Source organism: Falco rusticolus, chromosome 7 (genome assembly GCF_015220075.1).
Source record: "Falco rusticolus isolate bFalRus1 chromosome 7, bFalRus1.pri, whole genome shotgun sequence".
Classification (NCBI taxonomy): domain Eukaryota; kingdom Metazoa; phylum Chordata; class Aves; order Falconiformes; family Falconidae; genus Falco; species Falco rusticolus.
Window position 1 is genome coordinate 22,735,557 of NC_051193.1, and position 24,298 is coordinate 22,759,854.

Consider the following 24,298-nt stretch of genomic DNA (forward strand, 5'->3'; position numbering starts at 1 on the left):
AAATAACACCTAGCAAATTACCAGCAGCTCCCCACAGCAGTGAATTCTGTACCTTGGCTACAAAGCGATCAGATGCTTAATTTCTCCCGAAGTTACAGTTCAGCAAGAACTTAAGAAGATTTTAAGCCTATATTTAAAAATAAGCATGAATGCAAGCCTTTTCATGATTGTCAGTGTTTTTTCTGAGCAAGAACCTAGTTGACAAAAACAAATCAAATTGATCAGTTTCTTGCTAATCCTTACAGGATGCTGCACCCCGTTATCAAAGCTGTCTGTGACGAGAAGGTGGTCAGATACCATGATTACTGTCATAGTAGATGAGATTTTAAATAAATACTATAACAAATTTTCTATGTTATGTTTTAATTAGCTAAGACATCAGAAGACCAGACAGATTTTTATGATGGCATGTCTCTGTTCTGCTGATCTTTACTATTTAGATCAAAAGAGATCTTGACTAACATTCTGTAGCTGTACGCATACTCTGTCTGAGGTAACTGCCCTGAAAATCACAACCCTATTTACATTTTTACTGAACAAAAATCAGAAGTAAAATGGTGTGTCACTTCCAAGGTACTTATGAATTAGCATGTGGTCAGGCACAAACCACACATCTGGCATAATTTGTAGTGCCTAGGAAGGGTTTAAGTAACAGGATATTTCAACAAGAGTATAAAGTTCCTGTAATAATTAGGAAGAACAATATGTAAGGAGAGAAAATCTTTAGTTCATGCAGTTAGAACAATACTAAGACATTAACACTTTCTTTTGGCTGTCAATAGTTGTACATAGCTATTAAGTACAGGATAAGTCTATTGTACATAAACATTATGGACACCTGATTAAAAAGCAGCTGCATAACAAAAATTGATTTGAAAAGTACATAGTATTTTGTAACTTTGCATAATTTCCTATTTTTTGCAAATTTTGGGTTTTCATAAGCTCTTTTTATAAAGCTTTTGTGTAACCTTTTCTTCTCTGGTTCTCTAGAGAGATGATAAGCAAATCTGCTACAAACACAAAAATGCATAAAAGACAGGGGGTGGGGTGGGGGTTGCGGGAGGCAAGGAACCCAAAACCCATGCATTTGAAAGAGCATTTAAACGTTCTTAGTTTTCCTTTCTATCAAATACAACATCTTAAGTCGATATTAAATGAACATTAATGTTGATTCAATAGAAAACTGACTTTTCAACTGATTCCAAGCTTCCCGTAAGAATGCTGAAAGCTCATTTTGCTCAATTGCAAAGCAGAGGTTCCATTTCTTCTGAGAAGTTTTACTCTATGTTTTGAAAAAATAGAGCAAGTTGAATATACGATTTGTCCAGAGACCATGCAGGAGCACGATTCTGTATTAAATTACCTGTTAAGAAACAGGTAATTTAGCATTCACTGTAACAAAATTAACATGCATGCACACACAGCAGGAGACTCCTATTTGCTCTTAATCTTATCTTTACTTTTTCCTTCAACTGAACAATTCACACATTTTACATCCTGAAGAGATAAGAGGCTTGAAATTTTAGAAAAGTTTCTTCTAATGTTAGCAAACACTACGGTACAAATCATTTTAAGAATTCAGAAACAAGTATCCCAAACAGAAACTTTTCCAGCCAGACACCCTGAGGAAAGGGGAACTCACCATATGCATGACCAAGTCCTAACAAAAACCTTTTCTAATATATAAAGACTAAAACACTTTTTTTTTTTTTTTTGGCCATGAATTACAAGTGTAAGCAAACAGACCACTAAGAAAATATGTACAGGTGAAGACTATTACTGTATCCAAATACACTGAGTTGTACTAATATCTAATATGAAGCCTCTGGTAATAACCTTTTACTAAGCCTGAGCAGACCATTATCCTTCCTCTATCTGCTGATCTGTAACAGACAACCTCCCACTGACTTAATTCTTATGCAGTCCTTTAAAAATGTGTAAAGTGTGTGCTGCATGGTTGTAAAACATCAGCACAAAGAGCAAATTCTAGTCTAGAAGCACTTGTTCCTATTTTGCACAAGGAAAGCAACTGTGTCAAGGTGTACATGGTAGTTAGAAGTTCATTCTCCTTTTATTTGCTGACATATGTTTTATGAACCCAAGTTACAGAAAATACTTATAGATGGGAGAGGGCTAAGTGATGCAAAGTATACTATAGGCAATGTAGTTTTACCAGACTTGGAGGTGGGGAAAAAATTACTGAGCCTAAACCAAAACCACCCCAGCAACCTGAAACTAGGACATGGATCTCAGCTGTGCACAGTTAACCTCAGGGGTTTCTGCCTTGTACCCTGCTGTTAATTCCAGCATTATCTATACTTACCAGAAAAAAGAACCAACCAAACAAGCTTGTTCCAACAAGTTGAAAGCCCATTGAAAATTCAGAATTACCAAAGACAAATTCCCATCATGCCAGCTGGCCAACAATCACTTAACAATTGCCTCAAGAGTTTGGTTTGTTCCTTTACAGTTCTGCTTAGTGCTTCTGAGTACAGAGAAAGCAATTCTTAAAAAAGCAGAATCTACCAAGTTTATAATTTCATCACCTCAGAAGCCAAGCCTTTTCAGTACCAAGGAAACCACTAGAACAGGCCTTCTACAACTGAAATTCATGGTGTATTTCTGAAGAGGGTGTCACAATCATGCCTAAATTAATGAGGCCTCACCACGTCCCAGTATCAGGTTTGTTATTTACAATCAAAGGCTTTGAGATCCAGTCTTACTTTCTAATGAAAGACACCTTTTTTGTTGTTACCACACCAATATTTTTTTCATTACCACTAATCACTTAGACCATTCCCATATGACCACACTCAACACCTTTTGTAAGAAACTGCACCAAAGTCTGAACAAGCCACTCCCAATTGTCACGTACTTGTCAGGTCAGTAACAACTCCCTGTCCACAGCCAGAGCTGGATGCAGGCACACCAGAACCCCTGCCTCCCTGCATCCGAGTTTTACTGCAGAGCATGTCTATTGTAGAAAGCAGCTATTTTTATCAACCTTGACTTTTTGATCAGGTGCTCTTTCCCTTTCCTCAGCACAGTCCCAGAATATGCTGCATGTCTTCTGTCATTTGGCCTGTTACAGCCAAGCCTAGATATATTTTTCTTAATTAATGCACATTATCTTGGGTAGGCTAGATATATTTTTCTTAATTAATGCACATTATCTTGGGTAGGCTTAATTAGTTTCAAAATAGACTGAGAAAGACACTAATACTACAAGAGACCACGAGAAAGAACATTTTAGCTACCTCTTAATAATATTTACTATACAATGGCTTAATTAAACTGCCCGACAGAAATAACAAAATTAAAGGTTTAACTGCTTTATCAGTCTTAAATTCAGGTGCTGAGATTCAAGAGGGAAAGCACCTCTTACCATCCACTGTCAGATCTTAGTACAGATATAACATGTAGCATGACAAGCGTTGCCATGTGATGTGTATTTACTTGAGTTGGTACCATCTGTATTACTCAGGAGCAGTGGAGTGAAATGGAATCATATTGATTTACAGTCATTTAGGGCCACGTGCTCTGTCAGTATCCTAGGAAAGCCTCACTAAGCTCATTTGATGCTCAAGCAGGAGACATGAACAAAGATAACAGACTACCTGGTTTGGGAGGTGATTTTTGGTCCCATATAGCACAACTTTTTCCTGAGGAAAGTTAGTTTGTCGCAGCCTCAGGGGAGGGGTTTTCTCCAATGCTTCCACTAGGAAGTGGAAGAGAATCAAATTATTTTTGCAGATGTTCCCTGCCATCTGCGTGCAGCACCCTCTGCGCTTGCAGAGTCAGGAACACAGCCCAAACCCTACAGGAGGCTGTTCGGCAAGTGCCTGCCTCTGGCCACCCCTCTGGAGCCTGAAGGATTCCCTCAGAGACCATCAGTCCTGTTACCCAGGTGAACTGAAAGCCCCATAGCTGGAAGCCTCCTGTCAGAGGACAGTGCCATTTGGAGTGGTAAGAGTTTTATCACTTGGTGGTCCTTCCAGGCTACGTTTTACAGAAGCGGTGACAGCAGGAGAAGGAATCATTACATCCACCACAGCCTCAGAAGAGCATCTATACATCACTTGCAGACAAATAACACCTTGCAGATATAGAATACCTCCTCAGCTGCTTCCCCTTAAATGTACTGTCCATTACACATCCTTTTGGGGGGCAAAGCAAGCTGCCATCCTAATAAGCACCACTCAAACCAAAGGCATAGAGTTGCTTTGCCTGAGATACATATCCATCAGCAACCCCCAGACCTCACACTCTGATTTTCAGTACATTTTCTAAGCAGCTCCAAATGTCAGCAAAACCACTATCAAGGACAGGTCAGTCATCTTCCTTTCTAAAATTCACCTGCTGTGGCTGGACTGCTGATCTGTGTCTCCCCGATTAACTGTTCTGCCCAGAGACTTTCAAAGTGCCTGCAGATTGTGTGCTGCAACGTTTATTAAAGATCATGCATCCCCTTAGACATGAGCGGTAACAGCCGCAACAAAGGGAGAAACAAGCACTGCAGATCACAGCAGGTCAGAAGTATTTTAATTAGTGTTAATTACAGAAATTGCTTGAAGTTGAGGCACGACAGACTGCCAGTGCAGACCTTGTAATGCAGAGCATGCACTGCCTGTCCAGAAGGCAATGAAAGTCACGTCCCGAACTTGCAGGCAGCACTCCCATTTTTGCTTCACCTGGGTATTGCTTCGTTTTTATTTCAGGTTGAAGTTGTCAGAAGAGACTTTTATGGCCCTCTCCTGTTATTAGGAGAGTTTTCCAGCAGCAAATAGACTCAGTGGTTGAGTACACCCTGCCTGGTCTACCTTTAACACAGGACTAATTGTGTGCACGGACAGTTCTACACCAAGAGAGGCAGGCTAGGCATGACATCCAGTGGTGAAACAGCCTGTATTACCCAACATGTTTCTTTGGCCCATGTAACTTTGTCACCTGAACTTCTCAAAAGTGAAACCCACCTGAACAGTCCATTAGGACTTACTTCATTCAGTGGAGCCAAAGCCATTAAACAGAATAAACGATACATTCACCATCATTAAAGGGAAAAAATTCTCAGCCACGTATGTAACAGTCTGTAGCCTCTTGAAAGGAGTTTCAAAACAAAGAGAATGAACATCTGGAATTCTCCCAGTGTGACATTTCAAAGAAATAAACTGCCAGTGCACTCAAATGAAAAATCTGAGTGGAGTACATTTTGCAGTGGGGAAACAAGGCCAGAAAGCTGCTGCGGAAAGAAGAGAGCAAGAACTTCAAAAGCAAGACAGTAAGAAAGGAACCCACATGGTCTTGAAAACACACTCCCTGGGATAATTTAGAGAAGCGTACTAGCATGTTTATCTTCATTCTGTTCTCTAGCGATTGTGTTCAGAGGTCTTTTCCTTCCAGATACTCTTACAGAAAGGTCATCATGTTTCCCAGGCAATGCAGGCCCTGCCTCCCCATCCCATCTACCTCAAAACCACCCTGTAGTAAAATATCCCCAAGTAGAACATACCCTTACAAAATGAAGTTACATTTTCTGTCTCCTTCACATTATGCTGCAAAATCAAACTTTTTATTTGCATGAAAACTGCATCACTTTTTTCCACACTATTTTATGAGAAGTGTAAGCTGGCAGATTTTCCTTATGCACATATGGATCTTATTGAGAAAGCCATCTCCTGCACTTAGTCTGTGCTACAGTACGCAGCCTGTGTCACCTCACCGTGGAGCACCCTGTCACCCACGTTTGAGAGGCTGAGAGAACTCTCCCAATAAAACAAAACAGCAACTCTGAGATACACTGATGTTCACAAACCTTGCTGTAATTCTACAGTTACTTATTCAGTATATCAAGCAAACTGCCAGCCCTCTGAAGTGCATTAAAACCCCATAAACAGCCACTTAAGAATAATCTTGCAGTCCCTATAGTCTGGTTCAAAGTAAAGCCATGGTTTTTGAACTAGAATACCTTGGGTACTAAGTACAGTGACCTATTACACCAGGTTAAGCTAAACAGCTGGAGGTGCCATTCTTGAAAGACACTGAATGCTTTTCAGCACCATCTTAAAAAAAAAAAAAAAACCAAAACAAAAAAAGCTTTTAAACTGCTTTTCAGCACCTTGTCATAGGTTTCAAATCATTCTAAACGTGACAGAGTAAGTTTCCATAATTCTTAATGGGTCCTAGATGACTCTAAGAATAACAATGAATTACTACTACACAGCCCCCTGCTCTTCAAATGCTGTGACTTGTAAAGAAGGTCACATTTACTAGCCATAGAGAAAAAGCAAAGATTAGAAGAGGATTCCAGCTGACAACACTTTCCTAAGAGGGCTCAGATGAAACGAGGCTGCCACGGCTCAGTTGTCAACCCAGGCTCTCGGATCACTTTTACATTTAACAGTTTGTATCGAGAATCGGCAAGCATGAAGGAGAGCAAACTCCTTCCTCTCCCAGTCATTTCCTCCTCTACTAAAGGGCAAAGACAAACCTCCTAGCAATGAAGTTCGGTGGATAGAAAGAACAGACTGTAGTGTGGCACTTAGACTGGCCACAAGTCTGCTTTGCCACAAAACCAGAAGGATGACTGGGGCTGGGTAAGCCCTTCAGCCTTCCACCTGAAGCTGGCAGAAAGCACCTATACTCTCCGCATTACCTGAAGAAAGTTAAGGATTCCCATAAGCAGTGGGATGAATGTGGAACTACCCCAGAAAGGCACAAGGAGAGGTAAGAAAAAAAGGCATACCTGAAATCTAACTCGTTTTCAAGGCTCCTTTCCTTCAGTGCTGTACTGGACTGTGGGAAAGTGCCTGCCGCTGTTTGGAGGTAGCTCTGAACTGTTCCCTAGAACCAGGCACCAACCAACCTTCTCCTGTGGGGAAGGTCAAGTCTTCCGATCAGCCCAGCTGCAAGAGGGGCAGCTGCTTCTACAGTACATGCAGGACTTGGAGGTTGCCCAGACCAAAGGGAGTAAGCACTGTTCTCTACCCCAGTGATCAGGGCTCTTAGCTGTGAAAAGGTGAGAACTCTGTTAGCCAAAAGCCACACAAGAACAATTTATGTATTTTAGGTTAAAACACATTGAAAGCACATACCATTGCAGGCTAAATGGCTTCAGCTTTCAAAGCAAAATAAGGTTACATCAATTGGTTCTGAGCACAGAGACCCAGGAAATCAGTTCTGCAATACAGGTATTAGCTAACTAGAAAGAAATTGCAGGAAGGAAACAAGCAGCTACTGCTCCAAAGAGCAGAAGCTGAAGGACAGATCTGGTTCAACCTCACTGCACGCAACTGAGACGTCTGCATGCAGAAAACACAGATCCCCCTCCTGTAAGCAGCATTACTCAGGTTCCTCTGACCGTGGTCCGAAAAAAATTGTATCTATCAACTACGGCAAAAGCCAAGGTACCTGTATGTCCACATGCATATCTATTCTTATCTCTCCATAGATAACACCAGGATACGCTCGACAAGAAAACTATGAATTGCCTCACATGCTCTAGAAAGCCCCAAGCTAGAGACCTAAATCATTTTATACAGCTTGCCCTGCTAACTGATCAGTTGCTTCATTTACCACAGTCCCATTTACAATGTAATTATAGTGATTTTGCATGATTAACTTTAAAAAAAAATACTATGTTCTCCTGTATAATATCCCTCTTCCAACATTACACATCAAATGGAACAGCTCAAAGAATTCTTTAGTCTTTAAGACAAAAGATGAATCATAAATCAATTCAGGCCACTATTTGCATAATGGCACATCCCTGGGCTCCAGCCACAAGCCTGTTAAGTAGCAGGGTCTACTTCTGCACCCTGGGATGACGGACCATTGTTGGTAAGTGATCTGCTCCCAGTAACGGGCTTTGGATCTACTCCAGTTACACATCTGCCTGCTTTATACCTTTCCAGGTGTTCCACAGACTCCTGTAGGATTACTTCCTGGCAGAATAACACCACGACCTGGAGTCTCTAACTCATTGATTCAGCTCGTAACAGTATAAATACAGGCACAGACACACAGTGTGCGGGCGACGCTGCTTATTTAAATATTGACTTCTGCTACCACTAGGTTACAGAGTGCTCCCGTGCCAGACTGAGAAAAGCCTTTCCTCTTGCTTTGACCCAGGTGCAGATGCAAGGAAATGGATGACAAGAGTAGTATTAAACATTCCCAACTTTTCACAATCACAGGCTTTGAGCCACGCAGATTTCAAAATCAGACTTCACTTGTTGCAGGCTTTTGAGGACTTGACTTTGTGTGCTGCAGCTTTTAAAGGCCCAGCAGGCACTGAGACAAAACTAAGGCTCAGCACTGAGACCAAAACTCCATCCTTACATTGTTTTCTGTTACTTGAATTGCGTGACTAGGACTAAACTCAATCTAGCATTTCCTGTAATTTTGTCAATGTAACGAGAGGCTCTAAGATAAACATTAGAAATGCTTTTCCATGTTTCAAAATCAATGAAATTCAAATTTAATACCAAATATATGTGTGTATAAATATATTTATATATATAAAACACCTATCACCATATTGATAAACATTCTTTGGAACCACTTTTGACAGCAGAGGTAAGAACAGGAGTCAGTCTGTTAGTACCTCAGCACTTCTGTTTCCAACCAATTTAAAAAAAAAACAACAAAAAACCACAAAAACACTGCTGCCAGCGTGCCTGGCTGGTGTTTAATACTGCTACTCCATCAGGGTTGGAGGGAGACCTGTTGTGAATGGCAACAGTTTATTTACTGTTACATTACATTACAATGTATTTTAGGTAGAATAGAAAGATTTAAAAGGCAGCTGAATTATTTTCAAATTTTTTTACTAAATAATTATTACATTAAGACGATTTACGCACACTACTACAGGGTACCTCACACCATTTTTAACAATGTGTCGTATGTAACCCATGAGGCTCATCCTTGGGGGGGGAAAGTATTTGAGGAACTACTGATGCAACAATTTTTCTTACCCGATTTTGTTGAGCCCACCTTAAAAAGGCCTGTGACTGAGAACAGTTCTGAGTAGGATAGGAAAACATCGCTCCTCTGAGACTGATGGTCACATGTTGTGGAAAACTGACGGAAGAAGCTAACACTCAAGGATGGCCTCTTCACCTAACTTCTTAAAACTAACAGCAAACCACACCAACAACGACACTGCAAGGAGAAACCTGGGAAACTAAGCTCTGGCAGGCGGAGGGGCAGGTAGAGTCAGAGGTCCATGCTATCAGGCCTCTGAATAAGCCAACAGTGCCATGTTTCTGATGTGGGGTATGCTGCGCACAGGGCGCAGCCACAGGCTTCCCGTGCAAACACCACCTCCAGACACACAGCCATGCCAGCCGTGCCTTCCCCTCTTGTCATGCTGCCAAGGCCCGCTCCCCACCCCACCAGGGCTCCCTGAGGCTTCTCCTCAAACCCCTCTTCCCTCAGCAAAGTCGCTCAGTCTGATGCGGCCCACGATCCATCAGCAAACGGCATGCTCCCAGCTCCTCACAGCCTCTGCCTCGCCATCCCGCTCCTGCCCTGGGCCTGGCAGCACACCTGCCCGACCCCAGCGGACACAGCTCTGGCCAGTCCCAGGGGCACTCAGCTCCCCTACCCCAGCCGCATGCGGCCCACTCGCCACTCGGCTCCCGGGCCCGCCAGTACATCGTGCCTGCCCACTGCTGCTTGTAACTCCTCGCACTGGAACACCTGTGCTGAGAGTAACATGCCTCCTGCACGATGAAGTCAATAAAGTTTGACATTTACGTGACAGACAGAGAGGACATTGACATACAAAGCATGAAGAACGTCAACCAACTCAGAGCGCGACCACATGGAAAAGTGAGAAAAGGTGACACCTCCGAGCCCTCCTCAGGCCTCAACAGCACGCTGTTACACGCGTACCTCTTGCTCCCCACCACACACAGCCTCCCTGGCCTCCCTACCGACGTGGACAGGAATGATGCCACTTAGTAAAAGAGAAAAAGGGGCCACAGGCACAATGCAGGGAGCCGGCCCGGAGCAGGGTTGAGGGTCACGCTCGCCTCACCCGCTGGGCCACAGGGCTGTGGTCCCAGCACCACCATCCTGAGGGGAAGCCACCCATGCTGGTGCCGCCAGCCTTCCCTCCCACTTCGGCCTGCAACTAACGCCAAACCTGCTGCCCTCGCCGGCCAGCGGGCTAGCTGGCACGAAGCTCCTCCATGGTCCCATGCCGCACGGCTCCTCCTGAAACAGCCCTTTTGACCTGCTGCCTCCGGGAGCCCCCCGAGCCCCCCACCCCAGCAGCCAGCGCCTGCAGCGGGTGGAGCGCCACGCGGGGTGACACCGAGGTGGGGGTGGGGGGCGGCAGCTCCGGAGCTCCGCGCCCCGCCCGGCACGCGCCCGGCACGCAGGCGGCCCCTCACGGCAGCACCGCCATTTTCTCGCCAGCGGCCGAGACCCGCGGCGGCGGCGGCCCTGAGGCCCCTCCCCACCCCCCCGGGCCGCGGTTCCCGGCAGGGCACTGCCCCCGCCGCAGCCGCCCACCCCTGAGGGAGGGGAGCGGGCCGCAGCCCTGCTGCCGCTGCTGGGGCCGCCCGCGTACCTGCCGCCGCCGCTCCCGCCTCCGCCCCGGCCCGCGCGGCCGCCAGGGGAGCGGCAGCCACAGCCGCAGCGCCCCCTGCCCACGTGCCCGGCGGCACCTCAGCGGCCCCGCCCTGCCCCGGCCCCGCCCTCGCCCCACACCATCCCACAGCCCCACACCACACCACCACCCCCCGCACCGCACCGCACCGCACCGCTGCCCCCCACACTTCCCCACCCCATCCCACAGCTCCGCACAGCACCACTGCACCCCGCACTGCCCCGTCCCACCACCCACTGCCCCCCGCACCGCACCGCACGTTCCCGCCGCCCTCCGCCCTGCCGCACCCCACAGCCCTGCACCACACCACCGCCCCCCACACCTCCCTGCCCCAGCCCACAGCCCCGCACCACCCTACAGCTCCCCACACCGCACTGCCCCGTCCCAGTGCCCTCCGCACCACACCGCACCATCCCACAGCCCAACCCCGGCCCAACCCATTCCACCGCACCGCACCATCCCGCCACCCTCCGCACTGCCCCATCCCACAGCCCCGCACCCGCCCGGGAGGGCCCCACTTCCTTTGCCCAGCCCGACCACCAGCCAGCGGGGCAAGGAGGGAGGAAAGGAAGAGAAGGGCACTCGTGCTGCTTTGCGAAATTTTATTAGTGAATCAGGGTAATACATGTTATCTTCGACCGTCTGTACTGCTTCTGAGCACGTAAAAATCAGCATTTCACTTAATAAAAATAGAGCCAAACAGATTTAAGGACTTTGCCACAAAAATAACACTAAAAACAGTCTGGTTTTAATAAAAACACTTTTTTTCCAGACTTACCGCTTATCTCCAGGTTCCTTGCTGCTCATAAACAATACCCAGAAAATAGATTTTTCTCCCAGAAAGTAAATTCTGTAACATACGCTGTTTTATTGAAGCGCACTACAGCTCCCCCCCTCCACAAAGGGAACCCCAGGGCTGCCCCCCAAAGCCTGCAGCAATGCAGCGCAGTGCGGCCCCCCCAGGCGGTGCCCCCCATGCCACACAGGCAGCCCCGCTAGCGGGACCCCTGCTCTGCGGGACCGCCGGGGCAGTAAATGCAGAGGCCACCGGCCTCAGGAAGCCATGGAACACTCCCCGACACTCCGCAGCACTCCCCAACATGCCGGTAACGCTCCCCAACACACCACAGAATTCCCCAACACACCGCAGTGCTCCCCAACGCACTGGTAACACTCCCCAACACACCACAGCACTTCCCAACACACCCGCAGCGCTCCCCAACATGCTGCAATGCTCCCCAACGCGCCAGTAACACTCCCCAACACACCGCAGTGCTCCCCGGTGTGCTGGCAGCACTCCCCAACATGCCAGCAACTCTCCCCAATGCGCTGGCAACACTCCCCAACACACTGCAGCGCTCCCCAACATGCCGGTAACGCTCCCCAGCGTGCCGGTAACGCTCCCCAACGTGCCGGTAACGCTCCCCAACTGCCGCAGTGCTGCCCCTGAGGACAGGAGGCTGGACCCACACAGTGCGCCCCAGCCCGGGAACAGCATGGCTTGGCCCCAGTGCTGAGCGTCATGCTCCATGTGGCAGCCATGCCAGGCTGCCACGCCGGACCACCACACCGGGCTGCTGGGGAGCCACGCCGGGTCACCAGGTACCCACAGACAACGGCAAGCCCTGCTGCTCTGCCGGTGGCTCAGCAGCGCTGCTGTCCCTAGCTGACTAGGGCAAGTGGATGGCCGAAGATGGCCCGCCACCAGCGGTCCGTAACGTCCTGGTTAAAGCACCAACCCACACCTTTTATCAATGCAGAAGCAATCAGCCGGAGCTCAGGGCCCCGCACTGCCCTGCTGCTGCCTCCCAGCTGGCCCAGAGGCCGCCGGGGCCCCGCACAGGCCGATCCCCGCCACCTGCACAGGCCGGGCCCCACACAGGCCAGGCCCCGCCACTCACACAGGCCGATCCCCGCACCGGCCGGGCCCCAGCACAGGCCACCCCCAGCACAGGCCAGCCCCGGCACAGACCAGCCCCAGCACAGGCCAGGCCCCGCACTGGTTGCCCCCTCCCCAGGCTGCCTCCCCCCCCAGCAGGTGCTCAGCCCAGGGCTCCAGGCGCCACCCCACCACTTTGGCATGTCTGGAAGCCAGGGTCCCTGAGACCCCAGCAATGCCGGCAGCCACGCTGGCCCCCAGCTTGCCTGGTGTTCCACAGCCTGGGGAATGCACCAGCGGCAGCGCGTGGGGCAGGGGACGCAGGAAGCAAAGTTCAGTAGGTCAGCTGGGCAGCTTTTTAGCCAAATATATATATATATTTAGTGTTCTATTTATGAAAGATTCCTTCCCAATACAGAAATAGCAGGTTTTTCCATTACTGCTCTCTCTTAATATATACATTACTATGGTGCTTTTGAGGAATCTGCCTCAACAATTACACAGAAAGCTCAGAAACAGACCTTTTAATCGGTTGTGAAGAGAAGCCCATGCCCTGCTCCTTATCCTGCAGCCAGGCCCATGTCACAGGCTGTGGCAGCCCAAGACATGAAATGAAAGGAAATTAAATTCCTAACATCAAAATGCAGTGACATATTTGCAAAACATTCATTTTCCTGCTTCCACAATTACTATACCTGCATTCACTTTCCCTTCCTTCAACCTTCCAAGCCCGAGCTCGCCTCCACTCCCTGTGCATCCCTCCCATCCCTCTCTGCTGCCTCCCGCACCCCATACGCTGCCTTCCCCCACCCCACACGCCGCCTTCGCTTTGTATCTCTTCCCTCAAACTCTACGTTCTGCCTCTCTCCTCCAGTGCTTCTCATACATCTTCTTTTCTTAGAAATACTTTCTCCTCAGCCACATTTTAGTCTCTGCTTAAGCAAAGATATAAAACTACAAATAAAAGTAGCGCATTTTTACTTCTTTCTTAGAAACTGGAAGCCAGGCAAAATTAACCCGATACTGGTTTTCAACACCAGTTCACACTTTCAGCTCTAAAACCTCAGCCTAGAAGTGACAACCATAAAGCCAAATGAAACCAGTTTCCTTGTCAGTCTGTAGTTCTTTCTAGTAGGCTTGCTTTCCGATGTTTTCATTTATTAAATGGCAAAATAAATAAGAACGCCTAACAACTAATATATTTGATTAAAAAAAAAGCCTTAGTCTATGCGCAGGTTTTGATACCAAATGAACAATACTGGCTTAGAAACTAATGAAGTTAAAATGATGCAGCTTCCTGGCACGTCACACCACTATCGACGTGCTTACTTCCTCCGTGTTGGATACAGTCCCCTGAGTAACACACAGATGTTTGTGGTGTGGGTTACATGTAAACAGCACCTACACAAACAGCTTTTAATGAATTTCCAATTTGCTGACAATAAATTAAAACAATGACAAAGTCTAATAAAAACAATTTCTTCATATACCTTGGGTTTTTAAGTGCCCTGTTCTGATGAAGCATCCTGCCATCATTCTGTAAAAGTATTGCGTTTGGGTGCGTGTAAGTCATTATGCAATTTTTTCTCTTTTTCATTCAAAAATTGCCCTGGCCTCTCTCATCCTCCCAGTCGCCAGAATCAGTTGCACTCAAACTGGCAGTGGCAGTTGTGTTAGTCTTCAGCCAGAGACGATGGCCAGAGCACAGTTCTTACTGCAGAACAGGACTGTTCACTGCTACGTTCATGGAATCAAGGTTGCGGTATGTAACGGCACTGCGATTTTCTCTTCAATGACAGCAGTAACAGAGTACTGCACACAGCTAACAAAACCTGTCAGATGTCTGCCATCACGTATTTATGTTATTAACAAATATAAAAATGGTATAGAACATTTTCCTTAAGACTCAATAACAATTTCCCTGACTGAAATAATAATGCGCGCAGTCTTAATCATTGTGTGGAATGTGAATTACTCTGCAGTAAAAGAGTATCAGTAGAAACCCTACATCCTGAGCGCGGTTGATATCACAAAGAGACTGAAGCACCACTGAAATGCCCAACATACAAAAGCACTCTTTTCGGTGCTTGTGCTGCAGCATTTCCCTGGGAACCTGGATCCCTCATTTTCCAAAATGCTCAGTAGGCATTTCATAACATCATCCAGCTGTTGGCGTAGTCTTGAGGAGTGAGAAGCATCATACCAAGGACTCCGAAAAGAAGGCAACGTCTGCTGTCAGGGCTGCTTTTTTCAGCAATGATGAAAGTTCCTCTATCTCCTGCCCGTGGAATTCTCATTACATTATGATATGCTGCTTCTCCTCTGATGAGTGGCTTTTCTTTGTGGAAGATCCTCACTGTCACTTTCGCAGTTTCTCTGAAATAGAAAGGCCACAATGCTTCAGTCACATAAATGAGGTACCACGCTCCTGCACCTGATGTTCTAATATTATTAGTGTATCAGCCATTGAGAAAAGTAGAGCTAATGGAAATGTCACACCGAGTTTCACTCCAGGAGGTCACATGCGCTGCAGGGGTCCATCCCCCCACCCCACCACACAGCTGGGCACAAGAGCAGCCGTGTGGACTCTCTCTGCAGCTGCTCCTTTCTCCGTCAGACAGCACGGTCACTGCTACACTATCCAAACATAATCTGCTGCCTCCATGCAGCTCCTTTACAGAAGAAATGCAGCTAGCACCTGAAGGGTTTGTTACAGAATCACCAGCTCTCCTTGCCCAACATTTCTGTCACAGTGACACAACTTACAGCAGCATTAAAGACACACCAGGGATGCCACTGTCCCGTCTGGTCTCCCACTCAAAACCATTGCCATCCCACTGGGCTGCGTACCCACATAAGGACCACAGAAATAACTGCACAGTAGAACTCGTCCTTCTCTTCTTCCCATCTGAGAAACATACTTACCAAACTTTCATCTTGCATGAGGACCTTTTTCACCAGCGAACGAGAGAAGTGGTTGCACAATGAGACAATGCGGTAAGAAAGCTACAGAGAGAGGGGAGAATGAGAACTGGACCACATGTACGCAGTGCTGACCTACCCAAACACATTTCATTTATCCACCACGCATTACAATTTTACATTCAAGCTCCGTCTTGCCCTCTGATCGCATCAGGCTTGGGAAGCCTTACATGAGGAGGATTAAAGGCTCACTGTCATACCTTCCATCGTCTTCTAGCATATTGCCTTTTGAAGTTTTCCATGTTAACAACAGATGCTTGCCGAACCAAAGCCTGTCGCTTGTCCACTGGCTGGAAGATAAGAGAGCAATTTTATTGCCTGGCTCCCTTTGGTGCATAAAATACTACGACTCTGTGTGGTCTGGAGCTGGCTGCAAAGAATGCTGGCTGGGGAAGCTGTGGATTTGTACAGGAAAAAGCAGAAGAATCATTCAGAAGAATTCCCCCCCTGTACCTGGACAGGACCCTTTAGCTCAAACAAAATCCTAAAACCAGTGTAAAGTGGCGCGGACTTTGCTCCAACCTCCACTTTTCCCTTCTTATTCATAATGATCCACGCACAAAAAAACAAACAAGAAGTCTGGCAACTGCTTTCTAGCTGAAGGGCAGGACGAAGGACAGCCAAACAAAAGCAGGATGTAACTAAGGGGATGCTGGAGGGTGCTAAGGCAATGCTTTCATTTTGTAAAGCTGCTAAGGTGCTTCTCAGTGCACAACAGCTCCATCTCCATTTTCTCTGGATTGACCTCCTATCAGCTGGCCTTTATCCATGTCCCTCTTTCTCCCAGGCATTGGGAGAGCAACAAAAAGGTTCCACGCTGGCTTGGCAGAAAGGAGACGGAACTGTTGCCAGCGCATCAGTGGCACTGTGGCATGCAGCATGCTGCACAGGGGGCTTGCACATTCCTGTTAGAAATCACGACAGAATAAGACTAAACCCAGCATCATCACACTGTTAGGTCCTGGGCTACCTTCCACATTTTGAGATCAAAGTTTTCACATTTTGCCCTTTACAAGGATATTGTAAAAGCAAAGATATGTTCAGGGCCCTTTCCCGATTTCCAGCATGTGGCTCTTCATTTTGTTCTAGCGCATCTTTTTTGAATTGTGGTTTTACAGGTTCTTCTTTCACCAGGCTGATTTAAACATCACAGGCAAGTTTGAGGCAGTCACTTCAGATCTGAAGGTGGAGAACATGTGAATTCATGTGAATGTGAAACATGGAATAACTTCGGAGAGCACTAGCAACACTCTACAACTCAAATATTAAGGTGGTACCAGAGAGCAGCCCTTTTCCTGTGTCTCACAAAGCTGGTCGGTAGAACCCTCTCTGCTCACCAGAACCTCAAGAAGGTTCTCAGTACCCGGCCACTGCCAGCAATCTTCTGCAATTAGTCTGAGCATGACAGACCCCAAGCAAAATTAGAAGGTGGCCCAAGAAAAGTAAATCCATGACCAGCTTTGGTCAACATTGGACTCACCACAGATCACAGAACGGCTGTTTGGAAGGGGTATCTAGAGACCATCTAGTCCAACCCCCTGCTCAGGGAAGGTCAGCTACTGCAGCTTGCCCAGGACCATGTCACACTTGGGTTTCAAAGGATGGGGAATCTGCAGCCCCTCTTGGCAACATGTTCCAGGTGTTTGATTGAACTTTTAGTAAACAAGTTTTTTAGCTTTTTTTAAGGCTTAAATGGGATTTCTTTACTTCAATTTATGCCTGTTGCCTCTTGTCCGGTCACTGGACAGGTACCACCAAGTACAGCCTGGCTCTGTTTTCTTTACTCCATTCCAGCATGTATTTATACAGATTGAGAAGATCCCCCCTCAAGCCTTCTCTTTTTGGCACTAAACAATCCCAGCTCTCCTGGTTTCTCCCCCTTTGATAGACACTCCAATCCCTTAACCATTTTCACAGCATTCCATCAAACTCACCCCAGTATGTTTTGCTGGCATCACTATTACAAAAACAGCTGTCATTTAGTATTAGTGATGAGGATAGATGCTAGAGCATATCCAAAAAACCTGAGGCTTTGTCCTCTAACCGCACCCAGAGTGTGAGAGCACAAGGCATTGATATCCTGGAAATAAATGTATGAGGAAAAGATCACAATACCAACGGAAAAACAGGAAGAAAAAAATCTAGATATCAGAATTCAGACACCTGCCTAAAATTTTTGGATGCCAATCTGGTGTTAAGGAACAGATGATCCAGAAACCCTGACACAGTCCTTCTGAAAACATAGCGCCTTTGAACTCCAAAACCACACCAAAATCTGCATGGACCGGAAAACTGTATTCGACAGGCTGAGGGGGGGGGTGGGGGGCAGGGCAGGGAATTCAAAACCAGATCTGGCAAAAGTGAAAAGGGAAAGGCCAGGAATCAACCCTCCAAAGATTATGGAGTCTATGCAGTGACAGCCATTCCAGCAGTTCTGATCTGCCTATGTAGGAGGTGGATAACCCAGAAATATTTTTACTGAGCTGGACTGGAATTCAACTGCCAAGCCACCAAGCTAGACACCTGAAGAAGCAAGAGTAACAACAGAGGATGGAAGACACATCAGTGATGTTTCAAATATTATTTTTTTTTCCCAGCAAAATAATTGATAATGTTTATGAGACAACAAATTCACTTTTCTCATCAAATGGTATAGGTGTAGCTTTTGTGCAGGTATCTCAACAGCAATTCAAGGAGCCAAGCTTGCAGCTTGGCCTCCTTCTAATTTAGATGTGGGCACCATTTGCATACAACAGCAGTGGGACATTTCAGCATTAAATATCATCTCACACTGCAAACAGTTGGCGTGGTGTGACAAAACGCTGACTAGAAATCAATTGGAAGTGGAAAAAATGTCACTGGCTAAATGTCAGCTGTACAATCATAATGAAAAATTTGAGTGCCCTTTCAGCAGCAGAACCACTGCTGAATCAAAACAGCTCACTTTACAGAACTCCAGACTGTTAGTATCTGCCTCTGCATCTCTAGCAGCCTGCAAACCTGTGACTTTGTCACTCTCTCCGCCAGCAGCATATCCCCCCAAAGGCAGCGTGTCAGTGACCGCCTGAGCTCAGAGAGCACCAGTCCCAAGGGCTGAGGCACAGCAACGTTAACCTCACCCCAGCACGCTCAGGAACAGGGTGGCCTCATGTAACATTCCTTCTCATCCTGCCAGTACATTTATTCATAAAGAAAATCTCAGTGATCGGAGAATATGAGCTCACGGCTGAGGGAAGGCAGACTCTCCTTCTTGAAAGTCTTTTCTGCAGATATTAACTCTCAATAGGCTTTAAGTTACTTTTTAAGAATTAAAAACACTATCCCTCATACAAAATCCAGTGTTCTGCTTCCCCTAGACAGCACCTTGTGGGTCTTCCAGCTCAAAGGAACCTGCAGGAGCAATGACTGAAGCGTTGCAAGAGAATAAAAAAATGGACATAAGTAGAATTTTCAACACTGTTTGTCACAGCAGAGCCCAGTTCTCCACAACCATCGACAGCAGCTTCCTAGGGACATCTCCTGGCTACCTACACTACTTCAGAGCCTTTGAAACTTGTACATCTTTTACAACAAAGACGCAACGGAGAGCACATCCAGTTTCCATCTCCAGCCAGTACAACGACAGGAATAACAATACCCCTGTCGAGTAACTGTTTTCAGAACCCTGAATTTTCACCAGCCTCTGCACATCTTTATGACAGCACAGTAGCGGTGGGTCCGCTGTACTCTACACAGACTGGATGAGGGTACGCTTTTATTGTTTTATCTCAAAGTAGGAAACATTACTCTTAATAACACGATGAACAACACCAGTTCAATTTAGTTAGGTCACTCACTTCACTGGAAAAGGAGGAGGGAGGCTGAGCAGTGAAAGGCATAGTCCAATATATTCAAAGATCCGCTCTAGATGGAGGCGAGCAGCGACACGGTGGCACTTGCTACCACCTCGCCGGCTCTGGTAGCAGCGGAGCAGGCACCCTCAGCCAACTCCTACAGCTCAGCAAAGGAGCTGTGAGCTACCGCAGAACCTCGGCTGGCAACTCTCTTCGGCACACAGAAGCGTGACATCTCTTTGTCTGTCACTAACCTCACCACCAGGGAACAACTGTGCACTGCATAAATATTTATTGTGTCCAAAAAAGAGATGGGTACATCTGTGCGTATTAAAACAGTATAGTCAAATTACTTCTTTGAAATACAAGACTGCAGGGCATGATTCAAATTTGGGACAACTCGTCTTTTACTTTCTAAAACTTAAGAAAAAATCTTCACACCGAGAACACTAGCCTCAAATCCCACACCACAGATTAAATTAGTTGTAGCTTTGTCATCCTCTTTAATGTAGGAAGCAAAGGAGAGGTCTACGTTATCACTCACCACTCACAAATTAACATTTGCACTGTAAAATTACATACATGCTTATTTGATCAGTTCATTACAAGCTCCCAACTGTCTTTTGAATAGGGTTTCTTTGGTACAGGAAACTTAGCTGTTGATTAATCCGTTAGTTTGAAATTCAGCTAACATCTTGATGGTAAAAGATTTCACCCTGCATAACAGGCCTAAAAATTAATCGTCACTTTTCTTCATCGGCCGCCATTTCACAGAGAATTTTCACAACACTAGCTAAATGTTACGTTACTGCACCATTTACTTTGTTTTACAGGACAGATTTAACTTTTGCAAATACTTCTCTCCTATGGCTTACAGAACTGCCTGCAGCAGGTCTACATGACTGTTTCCTTCATCCCACCAAAGATTTTCCACAAGACATTTATTAGTTTCCAGGCATCCAGCTTCTAGTAAGGACAGAGTGACCTACCCTTTATTCCAAGTTAATTACTTAGCAATCTTCAGGAATTGTACTACATGAAGAAGTATGATATAGGCAACGCAAAGGGCTGCAGGGTTAGATGTGTCCACACCACTGTGATAATCTAGTTCCTGCAAGTTCAGACACCAAACATGAGGGAAAAAAGCCTTCAGCACTACAAACCACCAGGAGCTTAGGGTTTGGTCAGAATCTCGTGCAATACATCAGAATTTCAATTTTCATTGTAGGTGATGTTTTTGTGTAGAATGTATGCACCAAAAGCTTTTAAAAATGATGTGCACTGAAACAGGCAGCAAACTCCGCACCTAACCTGATCTACATCACTGATTTGATTCTGCTATATCAAGATTCAACCCTGCAAGGAATTCTTCACAGCGAGATCTATTTAACAGCTCCATTAGTGATTCATTAATATCTTTGTTGAAAACAGAGTCAAAGTTCCCATTCACATAGGCTTCATTTTGCAGCTGAAAACTACTCATTAAGTCCTGTATCCACTTGAGTTCCTCAGAAAGTTCCTGACTGAGAGATTCATACTGACTCTGCAGATCAGCATATTTCCTGGTTATGCCCGTAAGACCAGCACCTACAGTCTTGATATCATCCTGTAGGTGTCTTTTCAGGGATTCAATTTTACGGTATTCATACTTCAGCTGAGACAGCTTGTGCCTCACGCTTTCATTCTCTTCTTTATACCAGGCTTCTTTCTCATTATAAATGGAAACCAGAGCATCGATGTCCTCCTGCAGGGAATCGTGGGTTGCAGCCAAAGTGCTGAAACCCCGTTCCGTAAGTGAAATGTCTTCTACTACCCGGGCAAAGCGCTCGAAGTTGATGTAGGTGTTATTGGGAGGCATACTCGAGTGGCACTTTATGGTGTACTCTCTCAGGCGTTTTGTCTTCAGCTGTGTGTTCTCAGCCTTCTTGTTTTCTTGGACTTTTGTTTCTTCTTTCAGCTGGTGAGTCGTCAGACAGAGGAACCAGTATTACTGAATGTTTACAAGACAGTGCAGTAATGCAAAAACTCTACACAAAGGATGCAGCCTGAACTTCCACGATGCTGGAAGATTCTTTGCTCTCACAGATATTCCTTCATGCATGTGATTAAAAGAAAAAAAAAAAAACAAAACCCAACCACACACACAAACCCAAAAATGAATGCAACAAGTGATGTGCATTCATTCCGATGTGGTAAGAGTAAATAACAAGGCCGCAATATATTTTCATATTAATTTTTAGCAGTTAACAGTACTAAAGCTATCAATATTTGTAAGAGGAAAAACAACAACCCTGAAAACACTCCAGTTAATGTTTTGTGCAATGCAAAGCAAAAACTGAATTTCAAACATCCTCATCAGTCATGCTGGGATTAGCTAAATGCATTTTCAATAAGAGACTTATCCACAAAAGCAAGCAATGTTTGTGATGAAAAAACACATACAGACACACAAATGTAAGCAAACCAGCACACCTGGTACAGCAGTTACATCTTGAGAGAAATTACATTTTCCACATTGGCTATAGTCAACTCTCAACTCAAAGAAAACACTAAACCCAACAGGCAGTATATATCCATGCAAACAGAGAAGAAGGATGGAAAAACGCAAAGCCCAGACTACTGTGGGATACTGCAATGTGCATAAATACCAAAGCTTTGTCACCCTCGTTTTGACAGTTTTAACAATTAAAGAAGTCATTTGCCAAAATGCAAGGATTTAGTCAGACCCAACCAGATTCTTCCCGGTGCATCTCTGAGACACCCAGGGTTCTCTATGTACTTGGAGGGCACTTTTCCATTTAACACACCAATAAGAGTGAGAATATCATCTCTGCTTTGCTCATGGTAAAAGATCTGTCTTCTTTATTTGGTCTTACCGTGATCCACGGATGAGACAGAGCTTCCTGAATTGTAAGCCGTTTCCTAAAAAACATCACCACAAAAAAAACCACAGTCTTGAATGAGAAATGTTTGGTACACACGTCCATTAACCTGCACTTCTCCTAGGCTCAATATGAAGTATTTATCGAGACAACACCAGGACTAACTAAAATGTCAGGGTTATGTTTCTCCATGAGGCATACTGCTTGTGTGTAGTTTTGTAACTGTTCTAAGTTTCAGTAAGGAACTGTCCTCACTCCACACAATTTTAATTCTTACTTGATCAGAATCTACCTGTACTTTTTGTGTACCCTTCCATTAAAAGTAATAAAACATTACTTTGTTTTGTTCATCCTACATGCTTAGAAAATTAATTCTTTCCATATACCTCTGATATGACTGTGTCTGAAACAAGGTACACAACTTTAATTATATCCAAACCACCCTTTGCAACACGATGCTACATCGCTGCAGAGCTGCCAGCTCCTGAAAGCAACATTTCTGCGAGGAACTGATCAAACCCAATCAATCCCAACCTCCTTCTGCACAGTGGCAGTTCAGTAAACGGCACCTTGAGAGCACCAAGAACCAAAGGCAGAAACACAAGGGACTGCCCCCGTACACGTGACAAATACCAGTATCACTGACTTGTCCTTTCCTAAGAGGAGGTTGGCAGACCCATGCAAACCTCTCATCGAACCCCACCTACTCCAAGGCCTGAGGATTTGCAGAAACCTTGACCATTTAACAGCTTGCCTCTTTCTCTCTAATACCTGTTTTCTCCCCTAATGAAGCCATTAGAAAGAACTGCAATGGCCAGACTTCCCTCCAGGACAAAGAGGGTTACAGGGAAGGAGATGCTACTTCTGCGTGCACTTCATTATTAAAAGCAAGAAAAACGAAAAAAAAGGTCTGTAGTTCCTACAAACTGGGAATAGAAACCTGCATAGCTGTCACACAAATTCTAGGTGACTGCAACAGATGCAGAGAGACTTAAGGAACACGTGAAGATTCTTCTGCCCTTGTACTACCGGGAGCGTATTCTGGGATCGTGTCACCTCCTTGCAAGTAGTTCATAATAGATCGAAATATTGGAGTGGTAGTTACCCTGAACTAGAGATTTTGTATCATTTTCTGCCCTTCACCTACACCCTACTGTACCAGCTTGACTCAGGTGAGAATTCAGGCCTGAAAGTGAATTTTAACTGCAACCTGGTTCCTTTTCTCAGGTCTCTGGGTGCAGTGATCACCTAGGGGCACAGCAGCAGCCTTGCTCTTGAATGGCAACAGCCGCCGCAGGGAAAGCTCTGCAGATCACGCATCAGCCTGCGTTTCAACAGGTTTAACTTAGAGACAAATGGATCTTTCTGAATTTCTACTTACCGTGTATCTTTCACCAGGAGTTTCCGAATAAAATCTTTTGCCAGGTCACTGGTATTGCTGAAAAATTCTTCATCGAATTCATAATTCACAGCTGTGATGTTGGCAAGCGTTTCTTGTTTAGTTTCTCCAAGGAAAGGTGATGCACCACTAAGCCTAGATAAGCCAGAAAGAAGAATCAATTGGAAAAAAAACCCAGCGGACATCCCCTAATGAAATTACAGTGACTGTGTAATGTACTCTCAGGGCATTTGTGGATCTTCTGTTGTAGCAGCCATGCCATGTGGGAAATACCAGGCCCAGCTCTGGCTGCCCACACCTGCGGTTATATGTCAGACTCCTCTTGACAGTCTCTAGTGCAGCACTAACGCGTGCACACAGGTAGAAACGCAGAGTCTCCTCTCCTGAGCGTCTCACTGAAGTCGCTGCTAATCAAACTAGAAAAAGCTGAGGAGAGCCTCTGTCCCTGCAAACCCACAAACAATACCAGGCAGAAGCTTGTGGGGTATTGACTCCAAGCAGGTAAAGCAATGTTCCTACAGATTTTCTTCGGGTAGGAAAAGCCGTGCCCCTCTTGCTTTTCTGTCCGCAACGCTACCGCCGAGCTCCCCCGCACAGCGCGTGCAGCCAGGAGACCTGGCCCAGCTGGAACCAGAACAGCGCGCGATGGGCGGCCGGGTGCGTGGCCTTGCCGAGGGGCCAGCTCTGCCGCAGGGGTACAGCCGT

At 46.0% G+C, this 24,298-nt stretch overlaps 1 protein-coding gene across 6 annotated transcripts in view; it reads right to left on the reverse strand.

The window, feature by feature from the left end:
• Nucleotides 1-13,868: 13,868 nt before the first annotated feature.
• The window catches only part of DAPK2 (death associated protein kinase 2), a 54,222-nt gene continuing 43,792 nt past the window's right edge, over nt 13,869-24,298 (reverse strand). For 5 of the 6 annotated variants that reach the window (XM_037393781.1, XM_037393785.1, XM_037393782.1 and 2 more), the window contains 3 exons: nt 23,576-23,728; nt 22,189-22,234; nt 19,583-21,269 (listed from right to left, as the gene is read on the reverse strand). In XM_037393781.1, coding sequence (XP_037249678.1) covers nt 20,634-21,269; nt 22,189-22,234; nt 23,576-23,728 — 835 coding nt within the window. In that variant the 3' untranslated portion in view covers nt 19,583-20,633. Of the gene's footprint in view, nt 14,874-15,422; nt 15,504-15,679; nt 15,770-19,582; nt 21,270-22,188; nt 22,235-23,575; nt 23,729-24,298 lie in introns of those variants that run through there. The other variant, XM_037393787.1, reaches the window with a different exon arrangement.